Below are 14,308 nucleotides of genomic sequence, written 5' to 3'. Positions count from 1 at the left end.
AGGTGAGCGACTACAACTCCCAGAGGGTATCGCGGCCGCAGCAGCGGGCAGCTGAGTTCCCGGGGCGACCCCGGTCCTCCGGCGGAAGCGGGAGCCTCAGTCGGCCGCGGAAGCCTGGAGTGGGGGGTACGCAGACGCGCGCCGTGAGACCCGCTGTGGGCGCCGCGGACCCTGCCCGTCCCCACCTCCCCGTGCGTCCGGCCGCCATGAAGGACTCGCTGGTGCTGCTGGGCCGTGTCCCGGCGCACCCGGACTCCCGCTGCTGGTTCCTGGCTTGGAACCCCGCGGGGACCCTGCTGGCCTCGTGCGGCGGCGACCGGAGAATCCGCATCTGGGGCACGGAGGGTAAGGCCCAGCCTGGCTGCGCGGCCCTGGGCGCTGAGGGCTCCGCTTGCGCGTAGTGCGGGCGCGCAGCCTGCAGGGGAGGCTGACCCTGTTCCTGGCGGAGGGAGAGTCGGATGTTAGCCACCCCGAGAAGGGCTTTATAGGCAAAGAAGTCTGCGACTGCTGGGAGGAGAAATGTCAGCAGACAAGCTGAAATGTGGAGGGAATTGTGGTAGCTGCGGAGGCAGGAAAATGGGAAAAGAAAGGTGTTAGGAAAGTGGCTTTCAGAGTAACTTGCAACTGGATTGTCACATTTTATCCCGAGGGCATTGGGGAACCAGTAGCAATTTTAGATCAGATTTGTTTTAGAAAGATGCCTCCAGAGGCTGGGCGCGGTGGCTCACGCCTGTAATCCTAGCAGTTTGGGAAGCAGAGGCAGGTAGATCACCTGAGGTCAAGAGGTCGAGACCAGCCTGGGCAACATGGTGAAACCCCGTCTCTACTACAAATACAAAATTAGCTGGGCGTGGTGGCGGGCACCTGTAACCCCAGCTACTCTGGAGGCTGAGGCAGGAGAATCCCTTGAACCCAGGAGGCGAAGGTTGCAGTGAGCCAGGATTGTGCCATCGCACTCCAGCCTGGGCATCAGAGCAAAAACTCGGTGTCAAAAAAAAAAAAAAAAAGCCTCCCGAGGAAGTAGAGTCAGTTGCATCTTTGTAAAAGCTGTGAGCTTTCCCCCACTAGCTTGACTCCAGTGCTAGCCCCCAGTATCGAATGGCTTCATGGTGCTGCACCCAGCTCCAGAGCCTGGCCTGCGCTCCGCCTTTAGGTGACAGCTGGATCTGCAAGTCTGTCCTTTCTGAAGGCCACCAGCGCACCGTGCGGAAGGTGGCCTGGTCCCCCTGCGGTAATTACCTGGCCTCTGCCAGTTTTGATGCTACCACTTGCATTTGGAAGAAGAACCAGGATGACTTTGAGGTACCCAGGCTGGTTGGGACCAGAATTATTGCCTGTTTCCTCCCCAGGGCTGGTTCAGGAACCTGAGCCAACCTGCGCCAATTGGGCTGTACCCATGGGAAGGGCCTTAGCGGTGTTAGCTGCTGTTAATTCTCATTTTCCTTCTCCTTTCACAGTGTGTAACCACTCTCGAGGGCCATGAAAATGAGGTCAAGTCAGTGGCTTGGGCCCCATCTGGCAACCTCCTGGCCACTTGCAGCCGAGATAAGAGTGTTTGGGTCTGGGAAGGTGCGTCCAGGTCCCTCCAGGTGGATTGGGAACCACCTGACACCCCCCTCCGTGTCCGTGACAGGGTCGGCTCTTGGGTTCCCTTCTTTTTCTCTCCCACAGTTGATGAAGAGGATGAGTATGAATGTGTCAGTGTTCTCAACTCCCACACACAGGATGTCAAGCATGTGGTGTGGCACCCAAGTCAGGAGGTAAGAGTCAGGCAGGGTCTCCTGTGGGAAGGGCTCTGATGTGCAGGCTTGTGCCCAGCCTTCCTCTGCTTTTCAGCCTTAAGCTAGCTTTTACAGGGACCTCTATCTGTGAACAAAAAACATTAGTCCCTTTATAAAAACAGATCCGGCTGGGCGTGATGGCTCACACCTATAATCTCAGCACTTTGGGAGGCCACAGTGGGTGGATCATCTGAGGTCAGGAATTCAAGACTAGCCTGGCCAACTTGGTGAAACTCCGTCTCTACAAAAAATACAAAATTAGCTGGGCGTGGTGGTGCATGCCTGTAATCCCAGCTACTTAGGAGGCTGAGGCAGGAGAATTGCTTGAACCTGGGAGACGGGGGTTACAGTGAGCCGAGATTGTGCTATTGCACTCCAGCCTGGGCAACAAGAGCGAAACTTCATCTCAAATAAATAATAAAATAAAAACATAAAAGCAGATCCCTGGGACTGACCTGTCCTGCACTTCCTGGGCCACACAGACACAAATTGGGTCTCCTTTCCCTCTTCCCCCAGCTCTTAGCTTCTGCCAGCTACGATGACACAGTGAAGCTGTACCGGGAGGAAGAGGATGACTGGGTATGCTGTGCCACCCTTGAGGGCCATGAATCCACTGTGTGGAGCTTGGCCTTTGACCCGAGTGGCCAGCGCCTGGCGTCTTGTAGTGATGACCGCACTGTGCGCATCTGGCGTCAGTATCTACCGGACAATGAACAAGGTGAGGGTCCATTAGTAGAGCTAAAGAAGACCCCGCTTTCAAGGGGTTCACAGTCTGCTAAGACACATACATGAGTCGGAGCAAATGGGGGTAAAAGGTAAGATGTGCCACAAGAGGGCTGGGGTAGAGTACTAGAACAATCAGGAAAGCTTTGTGCAACAGGGGCTGTTTCATCTGAATTTGAAAGGGTATGTAGGATTTTAACATGAGAATTTCACGTGAGAATTCCAAGTGAAAACTCAACAGCGTGAGTCAAGATAACAATGGTGGGAACGCTGAGACTTAGTGAGGCGTGGTAATTCATTTAAATGGGGCATAGGACATCTAGGGTTTGGAGAGGAATAAAGTGGGTTGGGTTGGCTGGTGGGTGGCAACAGAACAGGGACGTTTCCTTCTCGGAATTCTGCTTGAGAAAGGCCAGTCTGGCCGGAGTGTGTAAGGCAGATCAGCGGGGATGGGTACAGGAATGGAGACGGGGACTCATAATCAGTTGAAGATGAGGGTGAGGGAAGGTAAGTTAGGTTCTCCTTTGAGGCGCCCAGGACATAGGAACGTCTTAAGTGTAAGAGGGGTCTGTCTTGCAGGCGTGGCATGCAGCGGCTCTGACCCCAGTTGGAAATGTATCTGTACTTTGTCGGGCTTCCACTCAAGGACCATTTATGACATTGCTTGGTAAGACTCCATCCCCCACCCCATCCCATCCCCATAAAGGAGGGATTTTAGAGAAGGCATGCCCCATGCAGTCCTCGGCAACCCTGGGGGAGTGCTTAGGAATCGAGGGCAGCCACCCCTATTCCTTATCAGGCCTGACTCCAGCATGCTGCTCTACAGCTGGCGTTCACAGGAGCAGGGAACAGTCCCAGGCTGTGAGGGCAGCACCAGCACTCGGGGTTCACGCAGCTTGTGCCGTCCAGAAGTTATCGAATCTGTGCATTCATGACTGGGTTGTTATTTATTTATTTATTTATTTATTTATTTATTTATTTATTTTGAGACAGCGTCTCAGTCTGCCGCCCAGGCTGGACTGCAGTGGCGCAATCTCAGCTCACTGCAAGCTCCGCCTCCCGGGTTCACGCCATTCTCCTGCCTCAGCCTCCCGAGTAGCTGGGACTGTCACCTCGCCCGGCTAATTTTTTGTATTTTTAGTAGAGACGGGGTTTCGCCGGGTTAGCCAGGATGGTCTCGATCTCCTGACCTTGTGATCCGCCCGCCTCGGCCTCCCAAAGTGCTGGGATTACAGGCGTGAGCCACCGCACCACGCAGTGGCTGGGGTTTTTATGGGTAACGCTGACTCTGCCCTTGCAGAAGCTGGAAAAGCTGCACCATTCATATAGGAGAGTAGGTCAGAGGATAGTTCTGGCCCTGAGAGTTGATCCCTAGGACCAGAGAGTGAAAAAAAACTGAGTACTCAAGCTTGCTTTATATTAGCAAACATTTGGGAATCACCTATTCAACAAAAGTGAACTTAAGTAAATTATGGTAGAACTTAGCTTGTGACATCACTGTTTAAAGAAAGGGGTTAAGAATACTTTATGATGGGGCGGGGAGCGGTGGCTCACGCCTGTAATCCCAACACTTTGGGAGGCCGAAGTGGGCGAATCATGATGTCAGGAGTTCAAGACCAGCCTGACCAATGTGGTGAAACCCTGTCTCTACTAAAAATACAAAAATTAGCTGGGCGTGGTGGTGCACGCCTGTAATCCCAGCTACTCGGAGGCTGAGGCAGGAGAATCGCTTGAACCTGGGAGGCAGAGGTTGCAGTGAGCTGAGATTGCGCCACTGCACTCCAGCCTGGTGATAGAGCAAGACTCCATCTAAAAAAAATAAATAAATACTTTATGATGGCTGGGCCCAGTGACTCATGCCTGTCATCCCAGCACTTTGGGAGGCGGAGGTGGGTGGATCACTTGAGGTCAGGAGTTTGAGACCAGCCTGGCCAACATGATGAAACCCTGTCTCTACTGAAAATACAAAACTTAGCCGAACATGGTGGCACATGCCTGTAGTCCCAGCTACTTGGGAGGCTGAGGCAGGAGAATCGCTTGAACCTGGGAGGCGGAGGTTGCAGTGAGCCATCTCAAAAAAAAACTTAATGACGTGGGAAACTGCTTATGCCAGGTGAGAAAAGTGCAGTTCATAATTCCATGTTGTTTTTTAGGGTAATCATAGTAGGGGAAAGAACTAGATTGCAGCATCTGCGGTTGTAAGTGGGTGATATTTGTGACTCCTTAGTAGTTAAGGAAACATTTTAATAAGAGGTTTTTAGCTGTGGCCTAAAGTTAGGGAAGAGAACAGGCGAGGAACCATGGACCAAGTCTGGCCTAATCAGTCAGGTATACCCACTGATGTCACTTTCCTCCCAGGTGTCAGCTGACAGGGGCTCTGGCTACAGCTTGTGGGGACGACGCAATCCGCGTGTTTCAGGAGGATCCCAACTCGGATCCACAACAGCCCACCTTCTCCCTGACAGCCCACTTGCATCAGGCCCATTCCCAGGATGTCAACTGTGTGGCCTGGAACCCCAAGGAGCCAGGGCTGCTGGCCTCCTGCAGTGATGATGGGGAGGTGGCCTTCTGGAAGTACCAGCGGCCTGAAGGCCTCTGAGCTACCTTGACTTCGGACAGAGTAATGACTCCCCAGAAAACGCCGTAAGACTTTCCCGGCCCTTGAGAGGACCAGGAAAGAGGCTCACTTCTCTTCAGACTTGGGTAGAAGTACGGAGCCACAGAATTGCTCTCCTTCCCCTCCTTTGACGTGAGGCCTTCAGTAAAGAGCTATAGAACATCAGTACCTTGTTATACCACAGATTTTTCTTGCATTAGGGCACAGTGTTAAATTTTTTGGAGGTAAATATACTATTTATAATTGTTATATATAGTAGGAGGGGGTGTGTGTCTCAGGCCTTTCTGAAGTTGTAAGACTTAAATAATCCATCTGCATCCCAAGTCCTATTTTATAAGGATATTCATAAAAGAATTCCATGGTGAATCCTTGTCTGAAATAGGTCCTGCCTTCCCGGTTTCTGTAAATCTTGGCATTTAAGACATTCAATCAATACTGAAAGAAATTTTTTTTCTGAATGTAGGTTTGAGTGAGAGGCACCTCTGCTTTCCCTTAGAAACCCTCATATACTCCTGCACCGTTAAGCTGTGATCGCAATGGGTGATAGAAAAAAAAAAAAAATGGGGAGCCGGGCATGGTGGCTCACGCCTGTAATCCCAGCACTTTGGGAGGCCGAGGCGGGTAGATCACAAGGTCAGGAGACCGAGACCACGGTGAAACCCCATCTCTACTAAAAATACAAAAAATTAGCCGGGCGAGGTGGCGGTGCCTGTAGTCCCAGCTACTTGGGAGGCTGAGGCAGGAGAATGGCGGGAACCCGGGAGGCGGAGCTTGCAGTGAGCCGAGATCGCGCCACTGAACTCCAGCCTGGGCGACAGAGCAAGACTCCGTCTCAAAAAAAAAAATGGGGAAAGACAAGAAAAGGGAGAGTTATTATTGGCCACGAGCCCTATATTCTCAAGGGATGCAAATTGGTTCTTCAGTAGGGATAAAATAAAATCAGTTTGTGGCCCTCCTAAGGCCCACAGCACATATAGTGTGGCTGAGACATTCCATTTTCACGGCAGGGAGTGATCAGGAAGAAGCTCCCTAGGGGACTGGCGATGACCCGTTGGGAAACACTGCCATGGACAGGCAGTTTTCAGGCTCACTCGAGTTGTCTCTTGACAGTTCTAAATGGGTTCTAACGTGACAGTGGTCTCCAGAGCTACAGCCTTCCCCTAAGTTTAAACCGTGACCTTAGATTTTAGAAAGACAGTGGGGCGATACCCAGAGTAGTGGTTCTCGAAGAATGTGGTCTGCAGATCCTGGGAGTCCCAAGACCCTTTCAGGGAGGATCTGGGAGGTCAACTGTTGGCACTGCGGCGTGAATCAAGGTGGTGGCAGTAAACTAATAGTTTTGACATGTCCTTGTTAGAACAAATAACAGTGATTAACTATACTAAATGTTGACCTAGCCAGCGCTGTGGCTCACGCCTGTAATCCCAGCACTTCGGGAGGCCGAGGCGGGCAGATCACCTGAGGTCAGGAGTTCGAGACCAGCCTGACCAACATGGAGAAACCCCGTCTCTACTAAAAATACAAAATTATAGCTGGGTGTGGTGGTGCATGTCTGTAATTCCAGCTACTTAGGAGGCCGAGGCAAGAGAATCACTTGAAGCCAGTAGGTGGAGGTTGCAGTGAGCCAGGATCACACCACTGCACTCCAGCCTGGGCAACGAGCGAAACCCTGTCTCAGGAGAAAAAAAAAAAAAAAAAAGTTGACCTTGAGAACACTTACTCTGAGACGACTGAAAGCATGCATGAAGCCCCTCTGCTGTGCACTGCAGTGTGGATGCCTTGAGGAAAAGCAGTGGTACCATTGAGTTGCAAGCTGAATTGGCTGTGTTCAAGGCATGCCCTTTAGAGTTGAAAGAACTAGCAGATTATGGTATTTAGACTTTGGCTGACATTTTCTGGAAAATGAATGGAATGAGCCTCTCACTTCAAGGGAAACAACTGATAGTGTTGCCAATGATAAAAGAAAGCTTTCAAGCAAAAATTAGAATTTCTGAAAATCTGTACTCCACCATGAGCTTTATTGTTGGGGATATTAACACATGTGATTTGTATAATGAAATGCATTTCATTTGGAAGAATTCAATGAACCAGTTTTCCAAAACCAGTACGTGATGTTACAAAATCATGCATGGCTCGGAGATTCATTCAAAAGTGTAAGGCCAGTGGATTTTAATGTATTAACAATCTAAGAGTGCATTAAGTTTTCAGAGTCCACATTGCCTTTAAGAAACTATCACTTGTAGTAAGCCAGGCGTGGTGGCTCACGCCTGTAATCCCAGCACTTTGGTAGGCCGAGGTGGGTGGGTCACAAAGTCAGGAGTTCAAGACCAGCCTGGCCAATATGGTGAAAGCCCATCTCTACTAAAATTACAAAAATTAGCTGGGCGTGGTGGCAGACCCCTTGTAGTCCCAGCTGCTCGGGAGGCTGAGGCAGGAGAATCACGTGAACCCAGGAGGTGGAGGCTGCAGTGAGCCCAGATCGTGCCACTGCACTCCAGCCTGGGTGGCACCGTGAGACTCCATTTCAAAAAAAAAAAAGTATCACTTGTCTTGGCATCAGAGAACAGCCACAGTTCGCTGAAGGGGCTGTTTAGAACCTGTCTTCCACCTGCGCGTCTGTGTGGAGTCAGCTTACTGCAACGAAAACCAGTTTGGATGTAGAAGCAGCTGTAAGAATTCAACTGTTTCTTGTTATAACAAGAGACTAAAGATACTGTAAAACTGCCACTCTTCTCCTTGGATTGTTTTGGAAGTTATTCTTCACAAAAAATGTTAACATGGACTGGGCATGGTGGCTCATGCCTGTAATCCCAGCACTTCTGGGAGGCTGAGGTGGGCAGATCACTTGAGCTCAGGAATTCAAGATCAGCCTGGGCAACATGGCTAAACCCTGTCTGTATTTAAAAAAAAAAAAAAAAAAAGTTAACATGATGATTTAAAAGTGCATTAACCTAGAAGAAAAGCTTTTTGGGGCAACCTCCAGAACTGTGAAAAATAAATTTGTTATTTAAAAAGAAAAAAGCTCTTTGAGGTTCTTAGTTTTTAGTAGCGTAAAGAGGTCCTACCACCAAATCATTTGAAAACTGCTACCCTGAGGAAACTGCCCCTCAGAATCGTCTTTCAGTTTTGTGTGCATTTAGTCTAAAGAACAGAAGGTAAGAATTTGGAGACAATCAGAAGATCTGGATTAGAAAACCTGTTTATTAAGACTGGGGCACATCCAGCTGGTACATTTCAGTGCCCTTTCTGGTGCTGCCTGCCAGGAGCAGACACTGCACATTTCAGAACCCCCATCTAGAGAAACGCCTAACCTGTGATCTAGCTTCCGAGGCTCAGTGTTGGTTCCTGTGGTCATGCTGATGTGTGGGCACCACTGGGGCCAGGCCACAGTCGGATGTTCCCTCCTCCAGGCTGACTCACAAGGCTACAGGGGACAGCACGCCTAATGAGCAGGTCTGTCCTCCAGAAGTACTCATTACAAGCACGTTTCTGGCTAAAAAATAACCAGATCTTTTTGGCCATGCCCTTAGATTGGAGAAAGAAAACGTTTAATTTGGAATCACTGCAAAGACAAATGGTTTCTACAAATTATTTTATTAGAATATCAAACTCAAAAGAACTACCAGGAACATGCCTGAAAATGCTATATATGATTTATGCTTCACCCTTGACACCTGCTGTCACTGGATCCAGAGTGAGCAAGGGAAAAGGAAGTGGAGGTGGGCAGGGACAGCACCAGCCCTGGCTGGCCAGACCTCAGGCCCACAGACCTGGTCCCCACAACCAGGATCCCTACAAGGTACACATTGCTAATTCAGGCTCGACTCTCCTTTACCCAAGAGTAAATGCCTCAGGACTCAATCTGAATCACTGTCCGTCTCAGCTTCTTTCACATCCACGCTGAATTTGTACTCCTGGTCACATCCCATGTAAGCGTCACTCATGAAGTACAGAGTGTAGTTGTGGGCGCCAGTGGCTGGGGCCACAAAGTCCAACTTCACCTAGAAAGAGCAGGCAGAAATCATTATGAGCACGGACACGGTAAGCATTCTCACCCTTCCCCCACGCCGGAACAAATGCTGGCGCCAGTGGACACACTCACCTTGGCCTTCTGCTGGAGGGTCAGCCTCTTGATGGAGATGAGACTATTGGACTTGGCGTCTCCAATCACCACCCACCAGCCCTCTTCACGCTTCTGCAGTGATCCAAAACCAAGAATTTCAGCATGTAAAACTTGATGGCCATAGGCAGCCATGAAAATGGTTACGGTTACAAAAGAAATAACAAAAATCAGATAGCTTTCCAAAGTTTCTTCCCGAAATACAATTAGATACAACATTTTAATACTGTCAAAAGTTCTCTCAAACAGGCTTAATTATTTAAGTAAGTAGATGAACTCATTTGTTGGTTCTGGCTCATTTCCTTGTGCCAAGGTACCTTCTCCCGCTTAGAACCTGCTGCTAAGTCCAAGGTACTACTGTTAGAGGTCTAGTCTTTGGGGCCTGGTAGCTTTGAGTTCCTTAGAGATACTTTTAAGTCCAGGGCATATCTGCCAGATGAGAAAAAGCTTAACCCAGAGCTGAATGTGCACAGAGATGATCCCCAGCAGGCCTTGCAGCCCTGTCTACTGGCCGCCCCACTGTCACAAAGACCAGGAGTCCTAGTTAAAAGCACTCGTTACTCAGAGCCTGTGAATTACATATGACAGGATCTGGTTTCTGCTGTCAACCTTCAATTCTTCTCCCATATAAAGAGAACCAGAATTTCTTTCTGCTGGTAAAAAACCAAGCACCCAGAAGCACAGTGAGTGGCAGTGAGAAAAAAGAAGAAACCACCAGGAAAGCCCAAGTGTCCTGGAGCCACGGGAGTTAAAGACAAACGCATCTTAAACAGCCAGAGAGATGGAAATGCTGCACGACTGACGGGTTTCACAATGACCAGTCATCTACTTTTTTTTTTTTTTTTTGAGACAAAGTCTCACATTGTTGCCTAGGTTGGTGTGCAGTGGGGCAATCTCGGCTTGCTGCAGCCTCCACCTCCCGGTTCAAGTGATTCTCCTGCCTCAGCCTCCCAAGTAGCTGGGACTACAGGTGCCCACCATCAGGTGCGGCTAATTTTTGTATTTTTAGTAGAGATGAGGTTTCACAATGTTGGCCAGGCTGGTCTCGAACTCCTGCCCTCGTGATCTGCCCGCCTTGGCCTCCCAAAGTGCTGGGATTACAGGCGTGAGCCACTGTGCCCGGCCCTAAATTGTTTAAGCAGAAACAAACACGAAAGGAAAAAAAAAAAAAAAACCCATAGCCTCAAGATTAATTCTCAGCCTTGTGAGCTCATTATCAGTCTAAAGTTTCCCTCCCTCAGGGACAGTGCCCTTGCACCATGCACCTAGCCAGTGGATAGGGGAGTTGACACCTGGCCAAGCCAGTTACCAGGACGCACCTGCGGGAAGAGGGGCGCAATGACAGGGCCTGTGACTTCCTCCTCTCGCTCCAGCTGCACCAGCACCACAACTGGCCCGCCACTGCAGGGGGAGAGGAGGGGCGCACGTCAGTGATGTGGCAGTGGGCTCACAGCATACTATCGTGCTGTGCCCAACAGGTACCACCTCTGGCTCACCTGCGGATGCTGTCCTTATCCACCACCTCATAAGACAGTTCGATATTAGGGTAGCGGTTACAAAAGCGAGCCACATCTGCAATCTGGCTGTCGGTCAGCTGAAGCAATGCGTTCCGTTCTTCATCCTCCATCTCCATGATGTCAAAAACACTCTCCACCCCCTGCAGTGAGGATTCGGACGTCAGGAAAGACAGAACACAGGCCAACAGCAAATGACACAGGCGCCAAGAGCTGCTGCTTTTACCTCCTACACCATCAAGTCATCGAGAGAAAACAGTTGCAGAAAGAACACGGCCCACCGTTGGCAGCCTCTCTAGCATCTCAACAGGGAGCCCCTTCGGAGGAACCACAACTACAAGTTTCACTCACTGAGACCCACCTCCCGCAACCCACCCTCGGTCCACAACACTGGGCTCTCAGGCTCACCCACCTGACCCTCTGGGCTGACCCGGCTCACCTTGTCTGTGCAACGTTTGATGTGCTCAGAGGTGAAGTGTGGCAGCTGCTTCAGGTAGGAGTCCTTGGACCACATGGCTTGGGTGACCATCTGGGCCAGTTCCATGGCTGCCAGAGCAGGGCTGAGCCACCCATTGCTGGAGAGGACATCCACACAGGCCTGGATAAGCCGGATTGCCTACCACGAAAAGGCGTACCAAAGTGGGCGGGGTTGCAGCTGAGATGTCTGTAGCACCACTGGCCCGTGCCCCACACCCACACCCTACCTTACTGAGGATTTCCTCCGTATCGGACTGCAACTCAGCACTCAGCTGCATGCGCGACAGGTGAGCCTGCAGGAGCAGGTTGGTCTTGACGTGCGGATCATTGAACTTAGGGTTATTCAGCTTGTGGGGGACCTTCTGAGCCAACTACCAAGTGGAAGAAAAATAGTTGGTGATGAACAGGTGACCCTGCCTGAGACTGGCTCAGGCCAAAGCACCACATGGCCCAGGCTCACAGCCCTTCAACACCCCGAGGCACGTGGGTGGCAGTGGGATGGAGATGAGTGTGAGGGAGGTATGGAGGGGAGGACATATGGTGGGGGTCGGGGGATGCATATGGGGGTGTTGGTGGCAGGGACGCCATGTGCTCTGGGCACACAGGCAGAGTTCGTTGTTCCCAGGACGTTCTCCTGAAGCTGCCGTCCTCACCTGCCTCAGCAGGTTGTCTTCATGGTGCCGGATGGGAATGTTCTCGTACTCTGCCGCATTGGAGATGATCTCGATGAGCCCTCGCACCTTGGTCTTGGCATTGAGGGACATGCTGAAGAGCTCTGACAGAAAAAGGACATTTGAGAGAAGCCGAAAGCAAGCGGAGAAGGAGCAGAACTGCCTGGGCTGCCCTGCTCTCCCCTGCAGTGTCATCCCGCTGACAGACACGGGCAGACCTCTCATCCCAGTGGGCTCCTGACCCCTGTGTGAGAAGGCTCCTACAGACAGGACACGGGCCGTGCCGGGCCTCACCAATGGTGGTGTAGTTGATGTAATAGTAGGCAGCGATCATGCCCAGGTTCAGAGGTGCCACATCCATCTCGTCCTCGATGCTGATGCACTTGGACTGCTCCAGGTCACTCAGGGTCTGCTCCACCAGCTCTGACAAGTGGTCGGACAAGTGACGATGGGAGATGCCTATGGAGGTGAGAGGTGAGTGGGGAGCCTTGAGAAAACGCCCAGCAAAGGCTGTGGGAACCACCAAAGAATCACGTGTGCTCCCAAGCGCACTGACCCTGCAGGTTGTAGTAATTGGGGTTCTGTGTCATGCGGCGGTACAGAAAGGTCCAGGTGAGGTAGTCCACAGCGTCCTGCTTGTTCTCAATGGTCTTGGTGACGATCTCAGCATTGAAGTGGTCATGCATACAGTGGTCCAGATGAGACTCCACTGGCAATGGCTCATATAAGAACTTCTTGAAGAAATCCTGTGGGTTGGAGAAGCAGCAGCATTAATCAATAATTAGTGACAACATGGTCACAAAGGGCCAAGGGCAAATCAACAGGGCATGGTCCCCGTGCGAGACCTAACTAATACCAAAATGGAAGAAGCCACAGGTTTAGAAAGTGCGTCACTGGCGACAATACGCAGTGGGAACAGAGGCACAGCAAGTCACGAGGGCAGAGCAGTGGGCAGCCCAGTGAGGAAGGAGGGAACCAACTAGCGGGCGAAGCCCTCAACACGTGGAGCCAACGGCAGCAGCAAAAGCAAAAGGCAGCAAAATTCCAAACGGGTGGCAGGCTCGTTACAAAAGAATTGTGTAAACAAGAGAGGCAGAAGTTAAGAGACTAAAATTACTGAAGACGTCCTATCAAAAGAAGGATTAAAGAATCCATTCTGAGGCTCCGGATCTAAGAGGCTGCATGAATCCAGGACTGACCTTCTTGGAGCCCTGACACATGATGACGCAGCGTCCCTCATCGTCCTGCAAAGGGCGGTTGGCGTGACCCACCATCTGAAGCACATCATAGATGGGGTAATCCACATAGCTGGTGACAGATGCGGGGAAAGAAGGAAAAGCCGCCTCAACACGGAGACCACGCTCAGGAGGCCCGACTCCCTTCACCAAGTAACAGTAAAATGTAAATACGGGGAGGCGTGGTCAAATCACAGCATGACTCTGTTTATGAATCTCTGCACTTAGAACTGGCTTCACTGGCTGGCCTCTACATCATTTTAGCATTCAGTGTAAGGGCCATGAATTTGCTGCTCAAGTGCCATGAACCAAGCTACAAAACTATCTAATGCCAAAACCAAAATAACTCCCTATTCGAGGATCAAATATGTAAGTCAAACTTCCCAAACTTTTCTCCTTTAATTAAAAAAATTATTTATTTATTTTTTTGTTTGTTTTTTGATAGAGCATCTTGCTCTACTGTCCATGCTGGAGTGCAGTGGCACAGCCACGGCTCACTGCAGCCTTGACCTCCTAGGCTCAAGGGATCCTCTCACTTCAGCCACCACAGGTGCGCACCGCCACACTTTCCAAACTTCATAGCTGTGCATTTCATGAGTCATCAAGTCACCTGACTTTAACCCAACCTAGAAGCAGCTTCAAACATTAAAAATGAACCCGTAAATAAAATTCACTTCAAACTAATCCGCATTTCGGGAAAAAGTTATTAAGCATTGGGCCAGGCACCATAACTCACGCCTGTAATCCCGGCACTTTGGGTGGGTGAATCATTTGAGCTCAGGAGTTCAAGACCAGCCTGGGCAACACGGTGAAAACCCATCTATACAAAAAAAAAAAAAAAAAAGCAAAAGTTAGCTGAGAGTGGCAGCACATGCTGGTAGTCCCAGCTACTTGGGAGACTGAGGCAGGATGATTGCTTGAGCCTGGGAGGCAGAGGCTGTAGTGGGCCGAGATCATACCACTGCATTCCAGCCTAAATGACAGAACAAGATTGTCTCAAAAAAAAAAAAAAAAAAAAAAAAGCAGATGTTTTTCTGAGAATGATTGACTCTTCTTTTTTTTTTTTTTTTTGAGACGGAGTCTTGCGCTGTGGCCCAGGCTGGAGTGCAATGACCGGATCTCGGCTCACTGCCTGGGTTCGCGCCATTCTCCTGCCTCAGGCTCCTGAGT

The 14,308-nt window shown here is 50.4% G+C and overlaps 2 protein-coding genes across 3 annotated transcripts in view; one reads left to right on the top strand and one right to left on the bottom strand.

Moving 5' to 3' along the window:
- Nucleotides 1–26: 26 nt before the first annotated feature.
- Nucleotides 27–5,286, top strand: LOC105490033 (cytosolic iron-sulfur assembly component 1). 2 transcript variants are annotated; one of them, XM_011755250.3, is made up of 7 exons: nt 30–345; nt 1,154–1,302; nt 1,458–1,569; nt 1,672–1,760; nt 2,298–2,499; nt 3,084–3,171; nt 4,863–5,286. In XM_011755250.3, the coding sequence occupies exons 1-7, from the start codon at nt 207–209 to the stop codon at nt 5,101–5,103; spliced, it is 1,020 nt and encodes a 339-aa protein (XP_011753552.1). In that variant the 5' UTR covers nt 30–206; the 3' UTR covers nt 5,104–5,286. The 2 variants fall into 2 exon arrangements, with proteins under 2 accessions (XP_024651208.1, XP_011753552.1); XM_024795440.2 differs by having other exon boundaries at nt 27–345; nt 1,458–1,760.
- Nucleotides 5,287–8,696: 3,410 nt separating this feature from the next.
- Nucleotides 8,697–14,308, bottom strand: part of LOC105490034 (small nuclear ribonucleoprotein U5 subunit 200) — a 30,666-nt gene continuing 25,054 nt past the window's right edge. Inside the window, exons 36-45 of the mRNA XM_011755251.3 lie at nt 13,103–13,211; nt 12,460–12,649; nt 12,198–12,362; nt 11,886–12,007; nt 11,460–11,603; nt 11,195–11,371; nt 10,738–10,898; nt 10,561–10,642; nt 9,224–9,316; nt 8,697–9,122 (exon numbers count right to left, since the gene is read on the bottom strand). Coding sequence (XP_011753553.2) covers nt 8,979–9,122; nt 9,224–9,316; nt 10,561–10,642; nt 10,738–10,898; nt 11,195–11,371; nt 11,460–11,603; nt 11,886–12,007; nt 12,198–12,362; nt 12,460–12,649; nt 13,103–13,211 — 1,387 coding nt within the window. The 3' untranslated portion in view covers nt 8,697–8,978. The remainder of the gene's footprint in view (nt 9,123–9,223; nt 9,317–10,560; nt 10,643–10,737; nt 10,899–11,194; nt 11,372–11,459; nt 11,604–11,885; nt 12,008–12,197; nt 12,363–12,459; nt 12,650–13,102; nt 13,212–14,308) is intronic.

Source organism: Macaca nemestrina, chromosome 13, assembly GCF_043159975.1.
Source record: "Macaca nemestrina isolate mMacNem1 chromosome 13, mMacNem.hap1, whole genome shotgun sequence".
NCBI classification, from domain to species: Eukaryota; Metazoa; Chordata; class Mammalia; order Primates; family Cercopithecidae; genus Macaca; species Macaca nemestrina.
Note: the sequence above shows the minus strand (reverse complement) of the source record. Positions and strands in the feature narration are given on the sequence as shown.

Coding starts and splice junctions, on each gene's coding strand:
- LOC105490033 (XM_024795440.2), top strand. CDS start 207: ATGAAGGACTCGCTGGTGCTGCTGGGCCGTGTCCCGGCGCACCCGGAC. Junction 1,303..1,457: donor AGAACCAGGATGACTTTGAG/GTACCCAGGCTG, acceptor CTCCTTTCACAG/TGTGTAACCACTCTCGAGGG. Junction 2,500..3,083: donor TCTACCGGACAATGAACAAG/GTGAGGGTCCAT, acceptor TCTGTCTTGCAG/GCGTGGCATGCAGCGGCTCT.